Source organism: Gobius niger, assembly GCF_951799975.1.
Source record: "Gobius niger genome assembly, chromosome: 3".
Lineage (NCBI taxonomy): Eukaryota > Metazoa > Chordata > Actinopteri > Gobiiformes > Gobiidae > Gobius > Gobius niger.
In genome coordinates this window covers 42,819,427-42,847,411 of record NC_136854.1, presented here as the reverse complement: position 1 = coordinate 42,847,411, position 27,985 = coordinate 42,819,427, and the positions used below count along the sequence as shown (strand labels likewise).

The 27,985-nt window shown below is 41.0% G+C and overlaps 1 protein-coding gene across 1 annotated transcript in view; it reads right to left on the bottom strand.

Moving 5' to 3' along the window:
- Positions 1-27,985, bottom strand: part of LOC306961110 (voltage-dependent T-type calcium channel subunit alpha-1I-like) — a gene marked incomplete at its 3' end in the record, with an annotated part of 413,594 nt that overhangs the window by 319,878 nt on the left and 65,731 nt on the right. The window contains exon 3 of the mRNA XM_079553726.1: positions 17,814-17,911. Within this exon, the coding sequence (XP_079409852.1) occupies positions 17,814-17,911 (98 nt within the window). The remainder of the gene's footprint in view (positions 1-17,813; positions 17,912-27,985) is intronic.

The window sequence follows — 27,985 nt, the reverse complement described above, 5'->3', positions numbered from 1 at the left end:
TGCACCAGCCAATCAGAATCCAGTATTCACCCAGACCCTGGTATAAAACTGTCTAATGCACGGCTCCTCGTTGTTTAATGCTTACCTAATTCCCACCCCCTCTTTCAAAGTCCTGATAAGACTTCTCTTGTTTTTTGCCACTTTTTTACAGAACCACAGGCTCTTTTCTCTACAGGCATTAAACAACAAGCTTTCCATCATGTTATTATGTCACTCCCTCATTAAAAACATGCCTGAAGTGTTGCCTTGGCACATTCACGTATTTCTGAGTAATCTGTAAAAACTCTGATGACGGCCATTTTAGGGATAGGTTTGCCTGAGTCCTCCTAGGAACGCCCCCACCTCCTGGAGACGCCTCCGAGCTTTGGTCACCAGCCGAGTAACCAACCACTGCTCCTCAGCAGAACCCCCTCCCCACTGATGCCACAGACAGCGTGTGGAGGGGGCGTGTCTAAAGGCTCAGAGGTTCTTAAAGAGACAGAGGCCTATTTCAAGACATTCACTACAGCCATTTTGAGAGAGACATTTTATACAAGGCAGTTATTCTGATTTACTGCATTTACAGACCAACAGAAGGTTTGTCATCATTGTAGTGTGATATAGACTGGTGCTATGGGACTGAAAAAAGCAGAATACCCCTTCTTTAACAATATCTTCAACAGTTTTATATTTAGACATTCTTTAACCTGCTCAGAGAAGATCCTCGACGCTCCTCTTCCTCCTCTTGAGCAGATTTATTCCACCCGCCTCAGGAACAGAGCTGGAATATCCGCTCTGACAGCTCCCACCCTTTCCTGAAACCCTTCCCTCTGGCCGTCTCACAGTCCCGGGGCCCGGACAGAGAGATCAGAGCATAAACCTCTGGTCAGCACTTGAAATGCACTTGCACTGATTCCACCTTCAGTGTGTTTGATGTGGCTAAGCAAATGGCTGCTCTGAAATAAAGCCTTTTTTGTGGTAAAACACTTGAACCGGCGCCTGCTGTTTTGGAGATATCGTCGTATCGAGATGCAGCTTTGACACTTTTCCCAAAACCCATTTCTCCGATTAGTCTTGCTCTGGGGGAGTGACTGATGGGTTTCGCCACAGACGCAGCAGATGGCTTCAGTCGCCTCTTAAAGACAATTCCAAACAAAGTAAGGGCCTGATTTACTAAGCCAGGTGCTAAACTGCGAACCTAAGATCATCCGTTGCCGTTTTATGGTCGTGATTTACCATTAGACACTGTGCGTATTTTCGGTGCCGCCGATGTGATATGTAAATGAGCTTCATGAGGTCCTTGTCCCTAAAACGGTTCAATGGTCTGTGAAGTCAAAACCATTTCTGTGACGACATCGTGAAGCTCGTTGAGAAAATGTCAAAAAAAAGCGGCCATTTTGAAGAATCTGGAAGTCTCTAGCCCATAAAATAACCAGTGTACTCATTCCAGCCACTAGGGGGCAACTTAAATGAAGGGAGTTCAGCTTCCCGATGGCCTTGTGTATGAAACGGTTCTTCAGTCGACTGGAACTGGCCCGTAGATTCCGCAGTCTCCTCCCTGATGGCATTGCCTTGAAGAGACTGTGTGATGGGTGCGTAGGGTCCTCTCTACAGTCCCTCTGTAGAAGAACCACACAGTGATGGAGCTGGTCAGGGTGCTCTCTATAGTCCCTCTGTAGAAGAACCTCACAGTGATGGTCAGGATGCTCTCTATAGTCCCTCTGTAGAAGAACCTCACAGTGATGGAGCTGGTCAGGGTGCTCTCTATAGTCCCTCTGTAGAAGAACCTCACAGTGATGGAGCTGGTCAGGGTGCTCTCTATAGTCCCTCTGTAGAAGAACCTCACAGTGATGGAGCTGGTCAGGGTGCTCTCTATAGTCCCTCTGTAGAAGAACCTCACAGTGATGGAGCTGGTCAGGGTGCTCTCTATAGTCCCTCTGTAGAAGAACCTCACAGTGATGGAGCTGGTCAGGGTGCTCTCTATAGTCCCTCTGTAGAAGAACCACACAGTGATGGAGCTGGTCAGGGTGCTCTCTATAGTCCCTCTGTAGAAGAACCACACAGTGATGGAGCTGGTCAGGATGCTCTATAGTCCCTCTGTAGAAGAACCACACAGTGATGGAGCTGGTCAGGGTGCTCTCTATAGTCCCTCTGTAGAAGTTGGACATAACGGAGGCTGGGACTCTGGCTCTTCTTAACTTGCGGAGAAAGTAGAGACGCTGATTACTTTTCTTGACCAGTGATGTCGTGTTCATGGTCCAGGAGAGGTTCTCTGTGATCTGCACACCCAGGAACGTAGTGCTGGTCACCCTCTCCACTGCAGCACCGTTGATTGTCAGAGGAGCTGGACCTGTGCTCTTCGAAAGTCCACAACAATCTCCTTTGTCTTCTCCACATTCAGAGAGAGATTGTTCCGCGCTTCGAGGGTTTATCACAGCACAGCGGTGAACCTGCAGATGGAGCCGCTGCAGATCCAGGACCGCAGATTCACGGCCTTCATGCTATTGCTAAGCTAGGACACTGAACGGATTGATTTGATTTGATTTATTCTTATTATCGTGTCTTTCACAGAAGTGCTCAGCTCTCGTGGGCTTATACAAGACACATTTCAAAACAGAATTAAAACACCTGCTTCTGAAAAACTTTCTACTTTAACCTCTTAACTCCCGCCTGAACCCAGAGCATTTACTCCAGTTCAGCTTTACCCAAATCCTGTAGGCCAGTGTAACGCCTCATTTGAAAGCTAAGGCCTACAAAACTCATCGAAATGATCTTTTTCCTCATGTCATCAGATTTTTTTCCATCTTTTGGGGGGGGGGGGTTCAACTCATTATGTAACTTTTTTTTTATTTTTTTAAATCAATTTTTTTTGTAATTTTTTTGTCTTTTTTGTTATTTTTTTGTCACATTTTTTGTCATTTTTTTGTTATTTTTTGTCACATTTTTTGTCATTTTTTGTCATTTTCTTGTCACATTTTTTGTCACATTTTTTGTCAATTTTTTGTCAATTTTTTTGTCAATTTTTTGTCATTTTTTTTTGTCTTTTTTTGTCACATTTTTGTCATTTTTTTTGTTATTTTTTGTCACATTTTTGTCATTTTTTTTTGTCATTTTTTTTTGTTATTTTTTGTCATTTTTTGTCTTTTTGTAAATTTTTTGTAAATTTTTTGTAAATTTTTTGTAAATTTTTTGTAAATTTTTTGTAAATTTTTTTTGTCAATTTTTTGTCCATTTTTTGTCAATTTTTTTGTATTTTTTTGTCACATTTTTGTCACATTTTTTGCCATTTTTTTGTCATTTTTTTGTTATTTTTTGTCACATTTTTCTCACTTTTTTGTCACATTTCCATCATTGTTTTCGTCTCAGTTCTGTCGCTATTTTCACACCTTTTTTCCCCAGAAGCTTTTGGATTGGGGTAAAGCCAAACTGGAGAAACTGTGCTCGGTTCAGGCAGGAGTGAAGGGGTTAAAATTCAAAGCTAAAGCCAAAACGTCTTCCATGTTTATGAAAAAAAATACAACTGGTAAAACTAGTGGTAAAACTGGTAATATCCATAGGCAATAGGAAAAAGTCTGAGGATCCCCTGATTTACAATGTACAAAATCAACACATCAAAAAGCTTTTCCAAAGTTTTGACTGGTACTAACTGCACACATGAAACTTTTATTCCCACAATGTTCTATCAAGTCAAGTCGTTGCGATAATAACAGCCTCTTTTCTGACACTAAACTCTTAAACTGCAGTGGAAGTGAACCAAGTCAGCTCTTTTGTCCAATCCGAACAATCATCCGTCTCATTTCAAAACCATTTCCACGCCATTATTGTTCGGAATTGTCACTCGAAGATGCTCTTTTCGCAGTGGAGTATAATATGCCTGGTGTTTCTTTTTTTCTTCTTCTTTTCTTTGCGTGAAATTCTCCAAACAGGCAGCGATTTGAAGCCTTAAGTGCCCTCAACACTCCTCTCGGCCCGCGGTGCCGCTTCAGCTTAATGTTGTTTTGCATCCTTTAGAACATAATTGCTGTGACTCCCACTGGTTTAAATCTGCATTGTCAATTATCCAGGCAATTTATTCCATCCTCGAGTGGAAATAGGCCGCTCTGATGCCGTCGTGGCGTTTAAGCCGTGGTCGGGGATTACAAAACCGTACGAGACGCGTCGCTTCCTCTGGGTCGTTTCAGTGTCGAGGACGTTTCGGTTTCGTCGCCGTGCAGAGGTCGCGCCGTTTTGTCCTGGTGTCCGAAAGTCCAGAGAGGAAAATGTAGAAGAAAGAGCAGTGATCTTCCAGAAGACTCTTTGTATTATGGAACCCTATACATCTGCCAAAAACAACTTGGTTCACCTATTGCACATGTTTTTAGTGGTAGTGGAAACCGGAGTACCCGGAGGAAACCTACGCAGACACGGGGAGAACATGTGAACTCCACACAGAAAGGCCCCGTCCCTGGTGGGAATCGAACCCGGACCTTCTAGCTGTGAAGCACGAGCGCTAACAGTCAGTCTACCCCAGGGCAGCTGTGGCTACAATAGCAGCTTACCACCACTAAGTATGGAGTGAATGAATAATGCAATGTAAAGCGTCTTTGAGTGTCCAGAAAAGCACTATATAAAACCGATGCATTATTATTATTACTACAGTTTTATAAATGAGACCCCTGACTTTCGCTCTTGTCTATTGTCCAGCCTGGGCCGTGTCCCATCAGCAGATGAGTCTGATGTTGTCTCTACTCAGAGGACTCATTAAATATTGAGCATTTTGTCCAGAGCTGAGACATTCCAGTGCCACCTTAAAGGAATAGGCCACCATTTTTACATACTGAGATATGTTCTTACCTAACCTTAGTCGAGTTAACATATCCCCGTCTGGTCTTTGTCCGTGCGCTCTGTCACACAAACGGAGCACATACGCAGCCTCTCCCACATGTCATATAGCTCCAAAAAAGCTCACGATAGAAGCTACCAAGCTCTTCCACGTGTTCCCTATTTAAATAAAGTTACGTGAAGTGTTTTCATGCGAAGTATATTTACACAGAAATGTAACATGTGGATTTTATAAGCAGATAAAAAGGGGGACTATATTGTGAGGCGTAATGATACGAGGAGCACAGCGTCCGCGCAGTAACTCCTAAAGACTCCCCCGCTCACTTCCGTCAGTAGAAGCTGCGTGACTTGGGAGAGGCTGCGTATGTGCTCCGTTTGCGTGACAGAGCGCACGGACAAAGACCAGACGGGGATATATTAACTCGGCTAAGGTTAGGTAAGAACATATCTCAGTATGTAAAAACGGTGGCCTATTCCTTTAAAAATCTGCATCCAAACATCTTAAAACCACCCAAACCTGTCCCCGATCCGTATAGTGAGAGAAAGAAGAGTCGGCTGAACTTTCAAACGGGAAGGTGGATTTTTTTTATCACAAGAAAGAAAAAGGAAATGTATTTAGTTTTCTCTTAACCTCTTACCCCCGCCTTAACCGAGAGAGAACATCTTGAGACAGATTTCAACAGACATCAACTCCTGCACCTTTGATCGGATGTTATTCCTCATATTTATTGCCGCAATCAGCACTTAAACATCACAAAAATCACCAAAGAGTCGACGGAAACCTCTCCTCGACCCGGGGCAGAGTCCATGATCCTCGTTCCCGCCTCTCTCAAACCGTCAAAACCCTTTTCTGTGATGGAAAACTCTTAAATGAGAACAGCAGTGAAACCTTCGCACCCCGTCGTCAACTTCAGTCCTCAATGTTTTCCTTCCACTCTGGTCATTTTCTAAAAAACGCTTTCCTAAATCAGCCATGACTTCAAAATGGATGCACACATCCATTTTGAAACGGATGGATTCTTATATCACAGAGACAGAAAAAGGACATTTATTTAGATTCCTCTTAAGCTCTTACCCCCCGCCTTAACCGAGCACATTTTTTCTCCAGTTCAGCTTTACCCGAATCTTAAAGCTTCTCGACTGGAGCCTATAAACCAGTCTCATTTGAGAGCCAAGACCAACAAACTGATGTAAACAGATCTTTTTCCTTGCCATCACTATTTAACCTCTTAACTCCCACCTGAACGGATCCCATTTTCTCCAGTTTGGCTTTACCCTAATCAAAAAGCACCAAAACAGCCACAAAAAATGAGAAGAAAACAAGGATGTAAATTCAACAAAAATGTGACAAAAATTCAACAAAAATGTGACAAAAATTCAACTAAAGTGACAAAAAATCAACAAAAATGTGACAAAAAATCAACAAAAATGTGACAAAAAATCAACAAAAATGTGACAAAAATGAAACAAAAATGTGACAAAAATTCAACAAAAAAGTGACAAAAATTCTACAAAAAAAGGTGAAAAAAATCAACAAAAATGTGACAAAAAATCAACAAAAATGTGACAAAAAATTAACAAAAATGTGACAAAAAATCAACAAAAATGTGACAAAAATTCAACAAAAATGTGACAAAAATTCAACTAAAGTGACAAAAATTCAACCAAAAAGTGACAAAAAATCAACAAAAATGTGACAAAAAATCAACAAAAATGTGACAAGAATTCAACAAAAATTCAACAAAAATTCAACAAAAAAGTGACAAAAATTCTACAAAAAAAGGTGAAAAAATCAACAAAAATGTGACAAAAAATCAACAAAAATGTGACAAAAATTCAACAAAAATGTGACAAAAATTCAACTAAAGTGACAAAAAATCACCCAAAAAGTGACAAAAAATCAACAAAAATGTGACAAAAAATTAACAAAAATGTGACAAAAAATCAACAAAAATGTGACAAAAATTCAACAAAAATGTGACAAAAATTCAACTAAAGTGACAAAAAATCAACAAAAATGTGACAAAAAATCAACAAAAATGTGACAAGAATTCAACAAAAATTCAACAAAAAATCAACAAAAATGTGACAAAAATTCAACAAAAATGTGACAAAAATTCAACTAAAGTGACAAAAAATCACCCAAAAAGTGACAAAAAATCAACAAAAAAGTGCCAAAAATTCTACAAAAAAAGGTGAAAAAATCAACAAAAATGTGACAAAAATTCAACAAAAATGTGACAAAAATTCAACAAAAATGTGACAAAAATTCAACAAAAAAGTGATTTAAAAAAAAAAAAAAGGTGACACAACACAGCAACAACGTGAGGAAAAAGATCAGTTTTGTGGGTCTTAGCTTTCAAATGAGATGTTACACAGCCAAGCGAGGACAGAATGCATTTGGTTCAGGCGGGTGGTAAGAGGTTAAAAGAAAAAACCTCTCCTCGACCCGGGGCAGAGTCCGTGATCCTCTTTTCCCGCCTCTCTCAAACCGTCAAAACCCTTTTCTGTGACGGAAAACTCTTAAACGAGAACAGCAGTGAAACCTTCGCACCCCGTCGTCAACTTCAGTCCTCAATGTTTCCTTCCACTCTGGTCATTTTCTAAAAACCGCTTTCCTAAATCAGCCGGTTCATGACTTCAAAATGGATGCACACATCCATTTTGAAACGGATGGATTCTTATATCACAGAGACAGAAAAAGGACATTTATTTAGATTCCTCTTAAGCTCTTACCCCCCGCCTTAACCGAGCACATTTTCTCCAGTTCAGCTTTACCCGAATCTTAAAGCTTCTCGACTGGAGCCTATAAACCAGTCTCATTTGAGAGCCAAGACCAACAAACTGATGTAAACAGATCTTTTTCCATAGTGCCATCACTATTTAACCTCTTAACTCTCACCTGAACGGATCCCATTTTCTCCAGTTTGGCTTTACCCTAATCAAAAAGCACCAAAACAGCGACAAAAAACGAGAAGAAAACAAGGATGTAAATTCAACAAAAATGTGACAAAAATTCAACAAAAATGTGACAAAAATTCAACTAAAGTGACAAAAATTCAACCAAAAAGTGACAAAAAATCAACAAAAATGTGACAAAAAATCAACAAAAATGTGACAAAAATTCAACAAAAAAGTGACAAAAATTCTACAAAAAAAGGTGAAAAAAATCAACAAAAATGTGACAAAAAATCAACAAAAATGCGACAAAAATTCAACAAAAATGTGACAAAAAATCAACAAAAATGTGACAAAAATTCAACAAAAATGTGACAAAAATTCAACAAAAATGTGACAAAAATTCAACAAAAATGTGACAAAAATTCAACAAAAAAGTGACAAAAATTCTACAAAAAAAGGTGAAAAAATCAACAAAAATGTGACAAAAATTCAACAAAAATGTGACAAAAATTCAACAAAAATGTGACAAAAATTCAACAAAAAAGTGATTTAAAAAAAAATAAAAGGTGACACAACACAGCAACAACGTGAGGAAAAAGATCAGTTTTGTGGGTCTTAGCTTTCAAATGAGATGTTACACAGCCAAGCGAGGACAGAATGCATTTGGTTCAGGCGGGTGGTAAGAGGTTAAAAGAAAAAACCTCTCCTCGACCCGGGGCAGAGTCCGTGATCCTCTTTTCCCGCCTCTCTCAAACCGTCAAAACCCTTTTCTGTGATGGAAAATCAGCCATGACTTCAAAATGGATGCACACAGGTCGATCCCTTCGCCGCCGCTCGCCGAGTGGATCGAGCGCCCGGCGATGAATCAGGAAGTGCTTTGCGTGTACAATCGGGAGACGGACAGACGGGAGTTATAGCTACCGGCCGACTCGTAATGAAATAAAGCGAACGCTAAAGGGGCCTCGCCGCCGCTCGAGACACAACGGGAATAAGGATGGATGAAGTGGAGAGCGCGAGGAAGAGCGGAGCGTTTCACACGAGGACGCCATTACGATGATGGATAGAAGCGCGGATGAAAGCCGAGCCCGCGGGGGAGAGAGAGCGGACTCGAGGAAGCGCCTTTTCATTTCATTTTCAATTAGTTTGTTTCGGAGCGCGTCGGTTCTTCTTAATTGGGGGTTTGCTTTAATTATAGATTTAATTTGTTTATGTTCGAGGGGCAGCGGCTCGTCTCAAAGCGCTCGTTAGTTTAGTGGAAAGAAGCCAGAGTTTTGGGGACATTGGATCCTCAACGTTTGGTGTTAGGATTTAGATTTAATGATGTTGGATAAAGATCAAGTTCGGGATTTAGTAGCATTTCTTACATAAACATAAAAGTGTAATATCTGTCAGAAAGGTCTAGGGCAGGCGTCTCGGACAGGGGGAGGGAGATGCGGCGCTTCTGCAGACGAATTATCAACTTTTTTCAACAGAGACACAGACTAAAGACTGAGAGAGAGGAGCTTCTGAAACAGGTGGAGACTCAGAACACGAGGGAGAAACTTCACTTGTTCAGCTAAACATGTGCTGGAAAAGTTACAGCAGCAGCAGAAAGACAAAAAGCACCTTTACCATATTTACCTTTAGGACTTTGCAAAGCGAACACATCGTATTAGTGTTTAAAAGCGTCACAACAGTAAAGTGAGGAGCCTTTTCTCTCCGTCTCTCTCTCAGAGCGACATTATCAGGTCAATGAATGTGATCCATAGTTACATTAGAAATAGAGAATATGGAAATGTATAAAAACACTGCAAATAATTACAGCAACATTGACAGTAAAAAGCCCCATCAGTTCTCTAACTGTCGGTCACTAGGTGTATGAAAATTGTATTTTTTGTAATTTTTTCATTTATTTTTGATCATATGAAGCTAAAGTGGCATCTCTTGAGGACATGTTGATGGAGTAAACTTAAACTGTTGTAAAGTGTTTTTGTAGTGCCAGTTCTGCTTTATTACTTGGATGAGACACAGACAGATATCTATGAAATTTTCAATGTACAAAACTCTACAGACTAACTTGAAAAACAAAGTAGGTTTCCATCAAAAATAAAAAATGTTCATGTAATTTTTGCTCTTTTTAAGTCTGTGTTTACTAGAAAACGATTAATCGATTACTAAAATAGTTGACAACTATTTCAATAATCGATTAGTTGTCGATTAATCGATTAGTTGTTTCAGCCTATCGGTCACATGAGGTGAATCTCACTGAGCTCTGACACTCCAGAGTCTGGAAAAGTGTCCGAGTCTCCACATTCATTTATGTATTTAATGCTCACAGACAGAAACTGGTCCTGACTCCTGAAACATCACTGATGCTGAACCAAAATGGAATTAATTACAAAAAAACTAATTGTCTAAGTCTGTAATTTCAAATGTAGAAGCTCAGCAAATGTTTGGCTGATTGGAAACCTCTGGAAGCTTAAACATGTGCAGATGTACCGTCTATTTTAAATTATATTATAGCAAACAATATAAAGTTGCAACATCCTAATCTATTATAGAAAACGCTATCTCAATGGCCGCCGCCATGTTTATTTCCCATACCGACTTTGAAGCTAAGCAGGAAAGTGCCTGGTTAGAACTGGGATGGGAGACCGTTTGGGAACACCAGGAAGCCTGGCGACAGTACTGAGTGTGTGCGTGGTTGGTGTTATTACATCCGCGGCCGGCCCCCACGTGACGAGTCCCACCGGCCGCGTGCATTGACCACGGGTCCATATGGACCGCGGTGCTGCTGTCCGAGGACAACCCGCTGTCACAAAAACGCGAGTGCATGAGATCTGACTGCCGTGCGTGTGCGCGCATCCAAACAGGGCGATGTGTGTGTGCGCGCGTGTGTGTGTGTTCGTGCCTGTGTGTATGTATGTGTGTGCGTGCGCATCCAAACAGGGCTATGTGTGCGTGTGTGCGCGCGTGTGTGTGTGTATATGTGTGTGCGTGTGCGTGCCCAAAACCTGCTCAACCACGAGCCTCTAATCACACGCGCTGCTCCGACTGATTTATCCTCCGTGTGAGTAAAAGCGAAAATGAAACTACCACTTAACGAGCGCATGGCCTGCACTGCGTAGTTTTTTTTCTTTTTATCTTTTTTTTTACTTTGCTGCTGGACCATTTGTTTTCTATTTCGCTTTCACGTATTGAGCCCAGAGGTACATTTTATTCTAAAGCAGCTTGGAAAGCATTGCCAATTTTATTGTAAGGTTATAAATACTGTCTAACAACGATAATTAGGCTATTTCATTTCAAAACCTACTCATTATTTTTTGGATTGTAAACTACCGTGATGCACCAAACCACGGGTCCTGCACCGTGAACCAAAGCGTTAGAACTGAACCCCTAATATTTATCCATAATTATTCCACTGTCTCTTGAATCCTGTTCCCCGAGTTTAGCGAAAATATTGTCGTAGTAGTTTATAAGACAGGAGTACGGGTGCATCAAACACTCCAATTGCAGTTTGTTTGACATTTTTTTTTGCATTCATTCTTTTACTCATTTGTAGTGGCCATAGTTTTTGGAATGGGTTGGGAACCACTGGTCTACAGCTGAACTATGCTGCTGGGTACTGCTCAACGATAGCAAAGCCCCTGGGCAGAAAGCGACGTAAGAATCGGCAGAAGTTTTAGCGGCTAGTTAGCAATATTAGCAACATTAGCCTGTATCTTGTAAACACTGCAGACTCCACGCTGCAGCACTGACAACATTTCGCTCTGGTTAAACCCAGCACAGACTCTGATTTAGGGAGTGTCGTCTGTAATGAAGTCTCCGGATGCACGATAATATCGGCCGGCGATAAATATCGGCATTTTTGACGGCATCCCCGATAAGCCGATAATTATAAGCTCAAATTGCCTTGACTCTGCGGCTCCAGCTCGCTGCCTTTCTCTCGGCGCTCGTCCTGCAGCCCGGAGCTGCTGCAGACTCAGGACAGCACATTTACAGCAGCAGATACACGCACTTCAATGGTGACTTCTGCACGGCTATTCCATCGAAGTCACTTCAACATTAGCACCGCAACAAAATGAGAAAAAGACGAGGAAACGCGAACCGCGGATCTGCTCACGTAAGTGACTGGAACAGAGCGGGGCCTAAACCGATATTATTTTTGTATTTCTGATGAAATAAAGACAATAGACCCCCGACTGAAGCGCTAAGAACGAGAGAAGTTTTACTTTGATGAAATGAGCCGCGCTGCTCGTGTTTTTTGCCACACGAGGCAAAAATACATAAATGAGCCCAGTGCAGGAGAGAGTCTTGTTTTTGTGCTGTAGTATCGGATTATTTGTCAGAATCTGTCACAGATTTGGCATCACTTCTCTCTCATGTCAGAGACGCCTCTAGACTCAGTGAAAAACTATAATACTGTCTATATTCCAGTATTGTAAATAAGAATTCATTAGTATGATTTCAACAAAAAGGAAAATACTAAGAGGGAAGTAGTGGTAGCAATATTATCATATATATATATTTTTTTTAATAAGATGTGACACAGATGAGCAGAGTCAGACCTGCTCAGATGATGGAAATGTAAAAACCCAGAGCTTTAGAAAAAGGTGGAGACTCAAACCCAAAGTAAAACTCATTATTTGTTACATTGAGTTCTTGTCAAAAAATAAAGTGCAAATATATATACGTATGTAGTTTTAGCTACATTTTACACATTTTATACCTTATTAAAGATGAAAAATCACAGGCGGGGACAGGCCAAAAACACATTTTTATGAACATTTGATTTTTGGATTCTCTATTTTTTGGTAATATTGTTGAAATTGCTTCAAAACTATTAAATATTACACACACAAAAATCTAAATAATGTTATGTAATAGGGACACAAAAGGCACCGTTTTGGCAGAATGACCCAAAGGTTGTTTCAGCTCAAATAAATTATACAAATGAAGCTCTGGTGCAAGGTAAGGTTTCGCCAAAGTGGGTGAATCTTGGATGAGCAGCTCGAAGAATGTCCAAGAAATAAACTACGGCTGCTCGATTATTGAAAAAATAATAATCACGATTATTTTTGTCATAATTGAAATCACGATTATTCAAACGATTATTTGTTGCCTTTAAAAAAATCCATCAAAAAAGTGACAAAAATCCATCAAAAAAGTGACAAAAATCCATCAAAAAAGTAACAAAAATCCAGCAAAAAAAAGACAAAAATTCATCAAAAAAGTGACAAAAATCCATCAAAAAAGTGACAAAAATCCATCAAAAAAGTGACAAAAATCCAGCAAAAAAGTGACAAAAATCCAGCAAAAAAAGACAAAAATCCAGCAAAAAAGTGACAAAAATCCATCAAAAAAGTGACAAAAATCCATCAAAAAAGTGACAAAAATCCATCAAAAAAGTGACAAAAATCCCTCAAAAAATGACAAAAATCCAGCAAAAAAAGACAAAAATCCAGCAAAAAAAGACAAAAATCCAGCAAAAAAAGACAAAAATCCAGCAAAAAAGTGACAAAAATCCAGCAAAAAAGTGACAAAAATTCAGCAAAAAAGTGACAAAAATCCAGCAAAAAAAGACAAAAATCCATCAAAAAAATGACAAAAATCCATCAAAAAAATGACAAAAATCCATCAAAACAACGACAAAAATCCATCAAAAAAACGACAAAAATCCAGCAAAAAAAAGACAAAAATCCAGCAAAAAAGTGACAAAAATCCATCAAAAAAATGACAAAAATCCATCAAAAAAGTGACAAAAATCCAGCAAAAAAAGACAAAAATCCAGCAAAAAAAGACAAAAATCCAGCAAAAAAGTGACAAAAATCCAGCAAAAAAGTGACAAAAATCCAGCAAAAAAATTAATCTGAAAAAAAAAAAACGAACAAAAAAAAAAAAAAAAATATTGAAAAAAAATATTTTAATCGATTTTTTGCGATTATGCTAATTTTGTAATCGTTTACTGTTGTAATGGAAATCGTAATCGAATTTCGATTAATGGCACAGCCCTAAAATAAACTATTTAGGAACAGATTCAAAAGACTGATTATTGAAAGGTGCAAAATGAAGTTTAGCAAAGGAGGATGTCAGTGCTTATGTTCTGTATTCAATAAGAACGCTGATTGAAAATGAAGCTATAATTTGAGAGCCCACTCCTTTTCGAGCGGCCGCGGTTGTTGATCGATATAACTCTCGCCGCGCGCTCCCGTTTGAATCCCGGAGTTCGTGTGTTTTTCCCACGGCGCGCTGAGAGATAATATGTTTCCGAGCTCAGTCTGTTGTTCTGTCGCAGCCAGTTCCCGTTCAGTTTCACACTTTGTTTTCTCCGATAGCGGCTTCATATGCTCCGCTCTCACACCACAGCGTCTCCGTCTGTCTGCGGCTCCGGCTCCAAAACAGGCTGGGCCAGTCGGATCAGAGCCCACAGGAACGAGCTGATACGGAGAGGAACCGGAAAGACCCGGAAAAGGGAAACGGGTACAGTCACCAAGTTACAGTTACCAACAAACTGATGTAAACAGATCTTTTTCCATAGTGCCATCACTATTTAACCTCTTAACTCCCACCTGAACGGATCCCATTTTCTCCAGTTTGGCTTTACCCTAATCAAAAAGCTTCTTGGGGAAAAAAGCACCAAAACAGCCACAAAAAAATGAGAAGAACACAAGGATGTAAACGCAACAAAAATGTGACAAAAATTGAATAAATGTGACAAAAATTCAACAAAAAAGTGACAAAAATTCAACAAAAAAGTGACAAAAATTAAAAAAAAAAATGACAAAAATTCAACAAAAATGTGACAAAAATTCAACCAAAAAGTGACAAAAATTCAACAAAAATGTGACAAAAATTCAACAAAAAAGTGACAAAAATTCAACAAAAAATGACAAAAATTCAACAAAAATGTGACAAAAATTCAACAAAAAAGTGACAAAAATTCAACAAAAAAGTGACAAAAATTCACCCAAAAAGTGACAAAAATTCACCCAAAAAGTGACAAAAATTCACCCAAAAAGTGACAAAAATTCAACCAAAATGTGACAAAAATTCAACCAAAATGTGACAAAAATTCAACAAAAATAAAAATGCAACAAAAAATGACAAAAATTCAACAAAAATGTGACAAAAATTCAACAAAAAAGTGACAAAAATGCAACAAAAAATGACAAAAATTCAACCAAAATGTGACAAAAATTCAACAAAAATAAAAATGCAACAAAAAATGACAAAAATTCAACAAAAATGTGACAAAAATTCAACAAAAAAGTGACAAAAATGCAACAAAAAATGACAAAAATTCAACAAAAATGTGACAAAAAATCAACAAAAAAGTGACAAAAATTCAACAAAAAAGTGACAAAAATTCAACAAAAAAGTGAAAAAAATCCATCAAAAAAGTGACAAAAATTCAACAAAAAAGTGACAAAAATTCAACAAAAAAGTGACAAAAATTCAACAAAAAAGTGACAAAAATTCACCCAAAAAGTGAAAAAAATTCACCCAAAAAGTGACTAAAATTCACCCAAAAAGTGACAAAAATTCAACCAAAAAATGACAAAAATTCAACAAAAATGTGACAAAAATTCAACAAAAAAGTGATAAAAATGCAACAAAAAATGACAAAAATTCAACAAAAATGTGACAAAAAATCAACAAAAAAGTGACAAAAATTCAACAAAAAAGTGACAAAAATTCAACAAAAAAGTGACAAAAATTCAACAAAAAAGTGACAAAAATTCAACAAAAAAGTTACAAAAATTAAACAAAAAAGTGACAAAAATTCAACAAAAAAGTGACAAAAATTCAACAGAAAAGTGACAAAAATTCAACCAAAAAGTGACAAAAATTCAACAGAAAAGTGACAAAAATTCAACCAAAAAGTGACAAAAATTCAACAAAAATGTGACAAAAATTCAACAAAAAATGACAAAAATTCAACAAAAAAGTGACAAAAATTCAACAAAAAAGTGACAAAAATTCAACCAAAAAGTGAAAAAAATTCAACAGAAAAGTGACAAAAATTAAACCAAAAAGTGACAAAAATTCAACAGAAAAGTGACAAAAATTCAACCAAAAAGTGACAAAAATTCAACAAAAATGTGACAAAAATTCAACAAAAAATGACAAAAATTCAACAAAAAAGTGACAAAAATTCAACAAAAAAGTGACAAAAATTCAACAAAAAAGTGACAAAAATTCAACAAAAACGTGACAAAAATTCAACAAAAATTCAACAAAAATTCAACAAAAATTCAACAAAAATTCAACAAAAATTCAACAAAAATTCAACAAAAATTCAACAAAAATGCGACAAAAATGTGACAAAAATGTGACAAAAAATCAACAAAAATGTGACAAAAAATCAACAAAAAAGTGACAAAAAATCTACAAAAATGTGACAAAAATTCAACCAAAAAGTGACAAAAATTCAACAAAAATGTGATAAAAAAAAAATAAAGCCTACAAAAGGTGCCACAACACAGCAACAACGTGAGGAAAAAGATCCGTTTTGTGGGTCTTAGCTTTCAAATGAGATGTCACACAGCCAAACGAGGACAGAATGGTTCAGGCGGGTGGTAAGAGGTTCAAAGAAAAAACTATCATTGCATTTTTGCTGCTTTTCCGTTACATTTTTGTTGCGTTTTCATCATTTAAAGCAGCACTAAGTAACTTGTTTACCTTCCGTAGTCCCTGTGGGGGTAATACAAGTGTTAATGGGATGATTCATCTCCCACTGGTGTCTCTGGCCAGAAAACCACAATTGCAACTTGACTGCCACCGAACCGAAGCCACGAAAACACACTAATAGAATCACGAAGAAGAAGCTAACGGGCTAACAGTGGGCTAGCGCCACTTTAAACAGTATTTACAGCCGAGTTTGAGTGAAAAAAATGATCTCCATTGTGTAATATCTTCACTTTACTGTGCGGGCGTCGAAGTACTCCTGGTATTATTACGCCTTACAATATAGTCCCCCCTTTTATCCGCTTAGAAAATCCACATTGTTTAATTTTGTGTAATTATACTTTGTAGTGGAACACTTCACGTAACCATATTTAAATAGGGAAAACGTGGAAGAGGGACTTCGGACCTGAATTAATAACTTTTTGAGTGGTCTGAGCTCATTTTACACATTAGGACATGGCTGGAACATGTAGGGGGAGGGAAAGATATAATTTTAACATTTTTAAACTCCGTATAGTCCCTTTAAAGAAAAGAAAAAATCCTCCCCAAAAATGTGACAAAAATTCTACAAAAAAGTGAGAAAAATGCAACAAAAATTCAACAAAAATGTGACAAAAATTCAACAAAAATGTGACAAAAATTCAACAAAAAATCAACAAAAATTCTACAAAAAATCAACAAAAATGTGACAAAAATTCAACCAAAAATGCAACAAAAATGCAACAAAAATTCTACAAAAATGCAACAAAAATGCTACAAAAAATCAACAAAAATGTGACAAAAATTCAACCAAAATGTGACAAAAATTTAACAAAAATGTGACAAAAATTCAACAAAAATGTGACAAAAATTCAACACAAAAGTGACAAAAATTCAACAAAAAATCAACAAAAATTCTACAAAAAATCAACAAAAATGTGACAAAAATTCAACCAAAAATGCAACAAAAATGCAACAAAAATTCTACAAAAATGCAACAAAAATGCTACAAAAAATCAACAAAAATGTGACAAAAATTCAACCAAAAATGCGACAAAAATGCAACAAAAAATCAACCAAAATGTGACAAAAATTCAACAAAAATTCAACAAAAATTCAACAAAAATTCAACAAAAATTCGACAAAAATTCAACAAAAATTCAATAAAAAATGTGACAAAAATGTGACAAAAATTCAACAAAAATGTGAAAAAATATCCTCCCGGTCAGTTTTTGACGAGGGAACAATGTCCATAAAAGAATAGCTCTTACGTGACAAGTCTCCTTGAAACCACAAGCACCAGCTCGTCTAAATGATATTCTAAATGGGTCTGTAAAGGTCGTTTGTCAAACCTCTCTGATTTACACGGGTTATTTGCCAGCAGGGGGAGCAAGGACAAGGTTGGTCTGAGTTTGGTGAAGGTGTCTGGGCCGTAAAAGCACAGAGGAGCAGAATGATGGACTCACTTGGGACTCTGTTGATGGCTTTCAGAGGCCGCAGTACCCGCACTGTCCTGATGGCGGTGAAGTTGACGTTCTGCAAATCCAGCGTGTACTCCACAATCCTGCAACACACAGACACAACCACACTTAGAAATCGCAGTTACAATGAGCTGGATCAAAATGGAGGCCGTGGAAGACAATATTTTGGGTGATATTTGAAGGTTTAGAATCTGAAATGATGTCAGTGTGAAGACAATCCAGTAAGGAGGAAGAGACTGGGTTGGTCCGGATTAAGAATTGGCCTGGAGCGCCCTCTGCAGGCGGTGGTGGGAAGGAAACACTACACTGCAAAAAGTGGATTCTAAGCAAGTAAAAAATGTCTTACTTTAAGAAATAAGTTCTTATTTTTTCCCTAAAAAGTTACTGGGCCAGATCTTGTGACTGGCGCAGTCCGTGCGCAGCTCTAAACGCAACGTGGTGCACGCGTGATCTTGCATGTGCCGCAGGTTTTGCGCTAAAGGCTGCGCTGCTAGGGAGAGGGCGTTATTTAAGAAAAAGAGGCCGACTGAGGCGAGGTTCATTACAAGCAGCACTCGCGCTGCTCTTCTATGGCAACCTTCACATTATGTTCCTCTTTACATCGCGCTGCCTTGTCTTCTTCCTTAGAATCAATGTCAAATTGAAAACAAAAGCGAAATTGCCTTGAAAAGTCTGTTCGAGCGTAGGATACACACGGCTTACTTTCTACAGCAAAGTTTTCTTGAGAAAAAAAATCTTATTTTAGGAAATAAAATCTAGTCATTTCTTGTTCAGATGTATTTGCTAAAAAACATGATAACTTTTTGAATCTTCAGCTTTAGACAGAATATTTGTTCTTATTTTAAGAAAAAGTAAGATCTCAACAACTCTTAATGTAAGACCTGATTCTCACAGAGAGAAAATACATTCCATTCTTTAAAGTGGGCGGCTCGGTGGCACAGCGGTTAGAGCCTCAGCTTCACAGCTCAAAGGTCCCGGGTTCGATTGCCACACGATTTTGGTAAATATGACTTTTATAGCAGTAGGTTCAGCATTTTTGGCTAATGGGCCTGATGAATAAGTCTGTTCTGTGGAAGAGATAGAGGAGCTGATCAGTGCAGGACACCACGCTCTGAAACAGCACACTGAAGGCAGCCAGGTTTCCTCCAGGTGCTACAGTTTAACACTAGGGCTGTCATGATAATTACTATATCAACTTATCTTTCAATAAATGACAGATAAACAATCATTTTTTTGGGCTCAATATTGATCGTCTGTAGATTTATTAGCATTTTCCCCCATTTTTTCTTTGTAAAGGTTTACTGTCGTTTTCTATGCCTGAGACAGTATCTACTATCGTTAGAGTCAATAATATCTTTTATCGCAATACTTTCCTGTCTCAATATATCGAACATCAAATTTGTTATCGTGACTTATTATATGGCTCTTCACAACGTAAGTAGAAGCTCCGTTGATTTGAATGGGATTTCCCAACGTTCTACCGGTCATTATTTTCTGATAAAGGACCTCTGAGAAAAATAATGACGCTGCCAATGGTAACGGAGTTGGTGCTTTCATATCACTCCGCACGTACGTAGTAGCGACACTATCTGTCCCCGTCACTGCGAGAGAAGTCGGGGAATCGCTTGTGAGTCTGACTTTCAACTTACCCAGAGATTCACCACCATTCCTCCAACTGCGCCTTCAGCTAAGTAGCTAGGCTAGCTGCTAGCCTTGCTGCTTCTAGCCTAGCAAAACGTTGCCGAGCAACGCGCAAACCTTTGGGAACTATTTGTCGCGGAAGTCATTAAATAAACCTTTCGACCTTCATAAAAGTGTACGAAGTTTATGTTGTGTGTTCAGTTGGCAAATGGCCGAATAATAAGCGGATAATGTATAGAACGCTGGTCATTATCGGGAAAATAAGCACCGACAGGGCGAACCGGACCCCGACGCGAAGGGCGAAACAAGACTTACTTAACACTTACACAAAAATGTCAAATGACCTTTGGTTTATAAACTTTGGACACATGACTGTTTTCTTTCTACACATAAGGTAAACATAAATACTTCATAATTATCATAATTACTTTCTGTATCGCAATAAGTATCGGATCAGCCCCTGAGTATCGTGATACTTAACCACGGTAGAAACTTAAAAGAAACTTAGAAAAAAGCAGTTTGTATTAGCACTAACATACTCACAATTGCAACACTCGCTAGAACTTCTCCTCTTAGAACATTCTCCAAAACCGCTCCGGACCCAATTTAAAGTTATGCAGCGATATCTGAAAATGGTAGATTTCTGGAGACATTTCCTGTTTATGCGGAGAATCCCGAGTTCCTCTGAGTTTGTCTGAGCAGCCGTTTGAAAAGCCGCTCTCCCCGGGCGGCGCGGCGGGGAGCTTAATAAGGGAGGATCAATGCAAATAATACAACAAAATGCGGCGAAATGGGGTCGTATTCTTGCAGCGGGTCGGAGAAAATGAACTCGGAGAAAGATTTATGTGAAACCGAAAAGTTTTGAGGAAGTGGCAAAACTTACACTTGCAACATGACTTCTCCTTCAGCTGATACTGTTTATTTATTTTATTTAGACAGTGCGCGTTCATCATCTTTTAAAATTAATCACATTTTAATCTAATTGTGATTTTAATAAAGGTCGATCTGAATTATCGCGTGGTGCGTTTTAATCGACAGGGTTGTTGGCCAGGCCTGTCGCATTCTGGAGAAAAAAAAATCCTGTCAGGTCAAGCCCAGGGAATCGCTCTGGGCTCACTCTGAACAAAACAGGAGGACATATGCGAACGCAAGAGAAGAGAATCTGGTGAATTTAAGTGGAAAATGAGTTACAAACAGCTCACGTAACAGGCGAGACAGAGAGACAGACAGTAAGTAAGTAAGTAGGGCTGGGATGATCCAATTTTGTCACGATCCGATACTTATCACGATACTTAGGGGCCGATACGAGACATATTGAGATACAATAAGTAAATATGATTTGTAATATGTTCTTCTTGGGAAGTCAGTCCAGTCCAGATCATCTATGGGTGAGTGTTTTGAAGAGATATTTCAGGATTTTTTTTTTACATTTTTTGGCCAGGTCAGAAGGAAGCCCCCCACACCTCAGCCGGTGCATATTGAGGGAGACTGTGCGGAGATGGTACCGTCCTACAAGTACCCAGGGGTTGTGCTGGACAATAAGCTGGACTGGACCACCAACACGGACCATCTCTACAAGAAAAGCCAGTTCAGGCTGTATTTACTCCAGAGGCTGCGCTCATTCAACATCTGCTCCAAACTGCTTAAAGGGGGGGTGTTATGCAAAATCGACTTTTTCAAGCTTTCCATCATGTTATTCTGTCACTCCCTCATTAAAAACATGGCTGAAGTGTTGCCTTGGCACATTCACATATTTCTGAGTAATCTGTAAAAACTCTGATGGCGGCCATTTTAGGGATAGGTTTGCCCGAGTCCTCCTAGGAACGCCCCCACCTCCTGGAGACGCCTCCGAGCTTTCGTCACCAGCCGAGTAACCAACCACTGCTCCTCAGCAGAACCCCCTCCCCACTGATGCCACAGACAGCGTGTGGAGGGGGCGTGTCTAAAGGCTCAGAGGTTCTTAAAGAGACAGAGGCCTATTTCAAGACATTCACTACAGCCATTTTGAGAGAGACATTTTATACAAGGCAGTTATTCTAATTTACTGCATTTACAGACCAACAGAAGGTTTGCTCATCATTGTAGTGATTGCATTATATGTGATTTAAAAAGCAGAATACCCCCTCTTTAAAGGAATAGGCCACCGTTTTTACATACTGAGATATGTTCTTACCTCACTTTAGCCGAGTTAATATATCCCCGTCTGGTCTTTGTCCGCGCGCTCTGCCAGGCAAACGGAGCACATACGCAGCCTCTCCCACATGTCACATAGCTCCAAAAAAGCTCACGATAGAAGCTACCAAGCTCTTCCACGTGTTCCCTATTTAAATAAAGTTACGTGAAGTGTTTTCATGCGAAGTATATTTACACAGAAATGTAACATGTCGATTTTATAAGCAGATAAAAAGGGGGACTATATTGTGAGGCGTAATGATACAGGAGCACAACGTCCGCGCAGTAACTCCTTAAGACTTCCCCCGCTCACTTCCGTCATATAGACTGGTGCTATTGGACTGAAAAAAGCAGAATACCCCCTCTTTAAAGGGATATTTCAGGATTTGTTTGACATAGGGCTTCATTTCCTAGTTATCCAGAGTGTTCCTGATTTCTGGAGATATGTTTTCTTTGTAATTCATGCAGTTCTTATATTTGAAGAGTTACGTGGTGCTAGGCTAATGCAAGGCTAGCACATTTCTATGGTATCAGCTAGCCTGCATTAAAAACAGTGTGACCCGCTCCACAGAGCACCTGAGGCAAATCACTAATAACACCAGACTAACCATATAAATGTGTCTGTGTCCATAGAATCATGTTTGGAATATAGCTGACCTGCATCACATGAATGATCGCATTTTGAGGGACTATTTTCTAGCAGATCACTCCGCCGCTGCGTAGCTTATACAACCACGAAGCTGCTCAAATATAAGGTATTTTACATGCAAAATAGTTAATTTTACTCTATCTAATTCTTTACAAAAGGTTCCTGCTCATCACAACCTCATCAAAATGCATTTTCTCAGCTGCACAAAGACACAGGATATTGTATTAAAAGCGAAGCCGTCGACAGTCGGGAGCCGCCGCGGGTAAACAAGCCCGGAGTGGTGCTCGAGAAAAGAGTCATTTCGACTGACGCGCTCGGGCCTCATTGTCGCACGAAAACGTGGCACTTTCGCGGCGGAAACGAAGACAAACATGACGAGAGCGGGAGACAGGCGAGAGCGCGAGGCGGAGGTGATTCAAAAAAACGCAATCTACGCTCGCTAATAAAAAGAGAAATGGAACGCCCCGGGGCTTTTATCAAGTGCCGCGGATAATTACTACGCTGGAAACTGACGGAGAGGAGACGTGCGCGTACCTGAGCGAACACAAAGGGAAGAAGGGGGGTTGTCAAGCTGGAGGACAACAAAAAAAAAGAAGAGAAAAATGAAAATGCTTTTGCGAGAGATTCTTTTAAAGGGGGCCTATTATGCAAAATCGACTTTTTCAAGCTTTACATCATGTTATTAAGTCATTCCCTCATTAAAACCATGCCTGAAGTGTTGCCTTGGCACATTCACGTATTTTCGAGTAATCTGTAGAAACTCTGATGGCGGCCATTTTAGGGATAAAACGCCTGATTCCTTCAGGAAACGCCCTCGACCTCCAGGATACGCCTCCGACCTTTCGTCACCAGCCGAGTAACCAACCACTGCTCCTCAGCAGAACCCCCTCCCCGCAGTGTCTAGCCCTAAGATGTAAACAGAGCCATCATGGAGGATTAGCTTCATGTGTTGTGAACTGGAGCCACAGCAGACTTTTACAAAGACACACATCAGTGTTTCTGTTACCGAAACACCCAGGATTCAAACCGGTGACAAGAACACTTATTTCAGTGTCTGGTTCTGCGCTGGGCCTTGATGATGCACAGAGCCTCCGGAGAAAGCTAATGCTAAGCTAAACCTCGAGTCATCACGTGAAAACGAGAAATATGCACACATAAAGTCAATAAAACCACCACACACATAAAGAACCGTTTAACAATGATCACACACGGAGCCTGGCTTGTTGATTTGGAAGTTTATTGCTCACATTTCATCTACAATGGGTCATAGCCGAGTGGCTTTCTCCCGGAGCTAACAAGCTAGCCGCGATAAGCTAACGGGAAAATTCACTGAATACAAGCATATTATGCATTGAAAACGTCACTAAAACAGGCAACTGCTTGAAGCAGCCTTTATGATGATGACACACGGAGCCTGGCTTGTTGATTTCGTAGTTTATTGCTCACATTTCATCAACAGTGAGTCATAGCCGAGTGGTTTTCTCCCGGAGCTAAGGCACTATTAGCCGCGACAAGCTAACAACCTTCACCTTCACAACATTCATTGAAAACAGGCAGCATATTATGCACAAATAACGTCAATAAAGCAGCAACTACTGAAGCAGCCTTTACGATGATCACACAATGAGCCTGGCTTTACACATTTGTGGTTTATTGCAGACTTTTCATCAACAATGAGCTGTAGTCGATTATAACAAGCTAACGGGTAACCTCGAAAAACCATTGTCCACCTGCACAGATAATGTCCGTCTTTGAATGGTATGGGCTCCTGCAGATCCTGGTGTCGTCCATGGGGGTATAGTTAGAGATCCATAGGGCATGGCAGATGCAAAGAGAAGCCTCCAAACAGCAGTTATTTTTCAGGCAAGAGCCCCTTCCAAGCGTCCGGTGTGGAAGGTTCGTCTCCAAATAATATCCTGTGTGGCCATTGTTCACAAAGTGATAAACAGTAGGTCCTTTCCAACAATAAAAATTAAAATGCACCGATCGTAGTTTCAATACTGTACGCAGACAACGAGCGCAGTGTTGTTGTGATGCCACAGACAGCGTGTGGAGGGGGCGTGTCGGAAAGGGTCAGAGGTTCTTAAAGAGACAGAGGCCTATTTCAAGTCATTTGCTACGCCATTTTGAAAGAGCAATTTTATACAAGGCAGTTATTCTAATTTACTGCATTGACAGACCAACAGAAGGTTTCGTCATCATTGTAGTGTGATATAGACTGGTGCTATGTGGCTGAAAAAAGCATAATACCCCCTCTTTAAGAGTTTCCAATTACCGGCTGCCGACCTCCCTGACCCGGAAAATAACCGGAGATAAGTACTCGGCGTCGCGCTACAGGTGCGCTTTTGAAAAAGAGAAACGTGAGCTTCGCGGAAAGAAAAGAGGGGAGAGCGAAGAGTCAAGTCGAGCCGCAAAATCCATTCCTGCAGAAAAAAAGGGGAACGATATGTGTGGGTTTTATGGATAATGAGCCGCTATTGCACATTTGAGAACTAAAAAGATTCACTCAGGGGGCCTTAGGATGTTAAAAGAGAATGTTGACAAGCGCTACTACTACTTCTACGGCTACTATGGATCCTGTAGCCCAGAGTCTCCCAGAGAGAGGTCAGAATGACAGCCGGCCGTCTTAATGAGGCTCTAAAGATACTGCATGAGGCCGATACTGGGGGTTTGAGTATCTGCCGATATCCGATACCAAGAGACTTTCTTAAAGGAACAGGCCACCGTTTTTACATACTGAGATATGTTCTTACTTTAGCTGTGACGAGTTCTTTAGGACCTGTCTGATCTTCCCCCGTGCCTTCAGTCACGTAAACACAGCGCAGACGGCGTTAGCATTTAGCCTCTCCCTCTCTCCTCTATAGCTCCAAAACAGGTCAAGATAGAAGCTACCAAGCTCTTCCACGTTTTCCCTATTTAAATATGGTTACGTGAAGTGTTCCACTACAAAGTATAATTACACACAATTAAACAATGTGGATTTTCTAAGCGGATAAAAGGGGGGAACTATATTGTAAGGCGTAATAATACCAGGAGTAATTTGGCATCAAAACTACTCCTGGCATCCTACTACTGGTAATTATACTTAGTCTGTCGCTTTTATATTATCATTAAATTAAAATCATACAGCCTACGATGTCGTTCTGTAGTTTGAGAGCAAATGGTTCCTGGTTTAGCAGCTTATTTACTAGCTGCTAATGCTAACGTTAATGTGCGTTATAAAACCGAGAGAATCATTAATTAGGCCAAACGCTGAAAATGTCTGTTTGAATATTTACCGATTAAAGACTTTACAAAGAGCATAATTCACAGCCACAAGGTGGAGCTGTTTCCTCAGTAATGAGCCCTAGCAATCGATAAACTTGCACATTAGAGCGGATAAAAGGGGGAACTATATTGTAAGGCGTAATAATACCAGCATCCGCGCAGTTAAGTGAAGATTACTGCGCAGATTTCGAACTACTCCTGGTATTATTACGCCTTACAATATAGTCCCCCCTTTTATCCGCTTAGAAAATCCACATTGTTTAATTTTGTGTAATTATACTTTGTAGTGGAACACTTCACATAACCATATTTAAATAGGGAAAACGTGGAAGAGCTTGGTAGCTTCTATCTTGACCTGTTTTGGAGCTATAGAGGAGAGAGGGAGAGGCTAAATGCTAACGCCGTCTGCGCTGTGTTTACGTAACTGAAGATCAGACAGGTCCTAAAGAACTCGTCAAAGCTCAGGTAAGAACATATCTCAGTGTGTAAAAAACGGTGGCCTGTTCCTTTAACACATTGAGCGCCAAAAACGGAAAAACCTCCATCCATCCATCCATCCATCCATCCATCCATCCATTTTCTTCCGCTTTATCCGGGGCCGGGTCGCGGGGGCAGCAGTCTCAGCAGAGATGCCCAAACTTCCCGATCCACACACACTTCCTCCAGCTGTTCTGGGGGGACCCCGAGGCGACACCAGGCCAGCTCGGAGACATAGTCCCACCACCTTGTCCTGGGCCTTCCACGAGGCCTTGTCCCACTAGGACATGCCTGGAACACCTCCCGCGGGAGGCGACCAGGAGGCATCCGAAACAGATGCCCGAGCCACCTCAGCTGGCTCCTTTCGACGTGAAGGAGCAGCGACTCTACTCCGAGCTCCTCCCGGGTAACTGAGCTCCTCACCCGATCTCGGAGGGTGCGCCCAGCCACCCTGCGAAGGAAACTCATTTCGGCCGCTTGTATTCGCGATCTTGTCCTTTCGGTCATGACCCAAATCTCATGACCATAGGTGAGGGTGGGAACGTAGATCGATCGGTAAATCGAGAGCTTTGCCCCGACTCAGCTCCCTCTTCACCACGACAGACCGATACAGCGACCGCATCACTGCTGACGCCGCACCGATCCGTCTATCGATCTCACGCTCCATCCGTCCCTCACTCGTGAACAAGACCCCGAGATACTTGAACTCCTCCACTTGAGGCAAGGACTCCCCACCGACCTGAAGAGGGGAAGCCACCTTTTTCCGGTGGAGAACCATGGCCTCGGATTTGGAGGTGCTGATCCTCATCCCGGCCGCTACACACTCGGCTGCAAACCGCCCCAGTGCGTGCTGAAGGTCCTGGTTCGTTGAAGCCATCAGAACAACATCGTCCGCAAACAGCAGAGATGAGACTCTGAGGCTCCCAAACCAGACACCCTCCGGCCCCTGGCTGCGCCTAGAAATTCTGTCCATAAAAGTAATGAACAGAACCGGTGACAAAGGGCAGCCCTGGCGGAGACCAACACGCACCGGGAACAGGTCTGACTTACTGCCGGCAATGCGAACCAAGCTCCTGCTGCGGTCATACAGGGAACGGACAGCCCTTAGCAGAGGGCCCCGGACCCCATACTCCCGGAACACCCCCCACAGGGCACCACGAGGGACGCGGTCGAACGCTTTCTCCAGATCCACAAAACACATGTGGACTGGTTGGGCGAACTCCCACGAACCCTCGAGTACCCGACGGAGGGTATAGAGTTGGTCCAGTGTGCCACGACCAGGACGAAAACCGCATTGTTCCTCCTGAATCCGAGGTTCAACTATCGGCCGGATCCTCCTCTCCAGCACCCCGGAATAGACCTTACCGGGGAGGCTAAGGAGGGTGATTCCTCTGTAATTGGAACACACCCTCCGATCCCCCTTTTTAAAGAGAGGGACCACCACCCCGGTCTGCCAATCCAGGGGCACTGTCCCCGACCGCCACGCGATGTTGCAGAGACGTGTCAGCCAAGACAGTCCTACAACATCCAGAGACTTAAGGTACTCAGGGCGAATCTCATCCACCCCCGGAGCCTTGCCACCAAGGAGCTTTCTCACCACCTTGGTGACTTCAGCCCCGGTGATGGGCGAGCCCACCTCCGAGTCCCCAGCCTCTGCTTCCTCATTTGAAGACGTGACGACGGGATTGAGGAGGTCCTCGAAGTACTCCTTCCACCGCCCGACGACATCCCCAGTCGAGGTCAGCAGCCCCCCACCCGCACTGTAAACAGTGTTGGTGAAGCACTGCTTCCCCCTCCTGAGGCGCCGGATGGTTTGCCAGAATCTCTTCGAGGCCGACCGATAGTCTTCCTCCATGGCCTCCCCGAACTCCTCCCAGACCCGAGTTTTAGCCTCCGCGACCGCACGAGCCGCAGCACGCTTGGCCTGCCGGTACCTCTCAGCTGCCTCAGG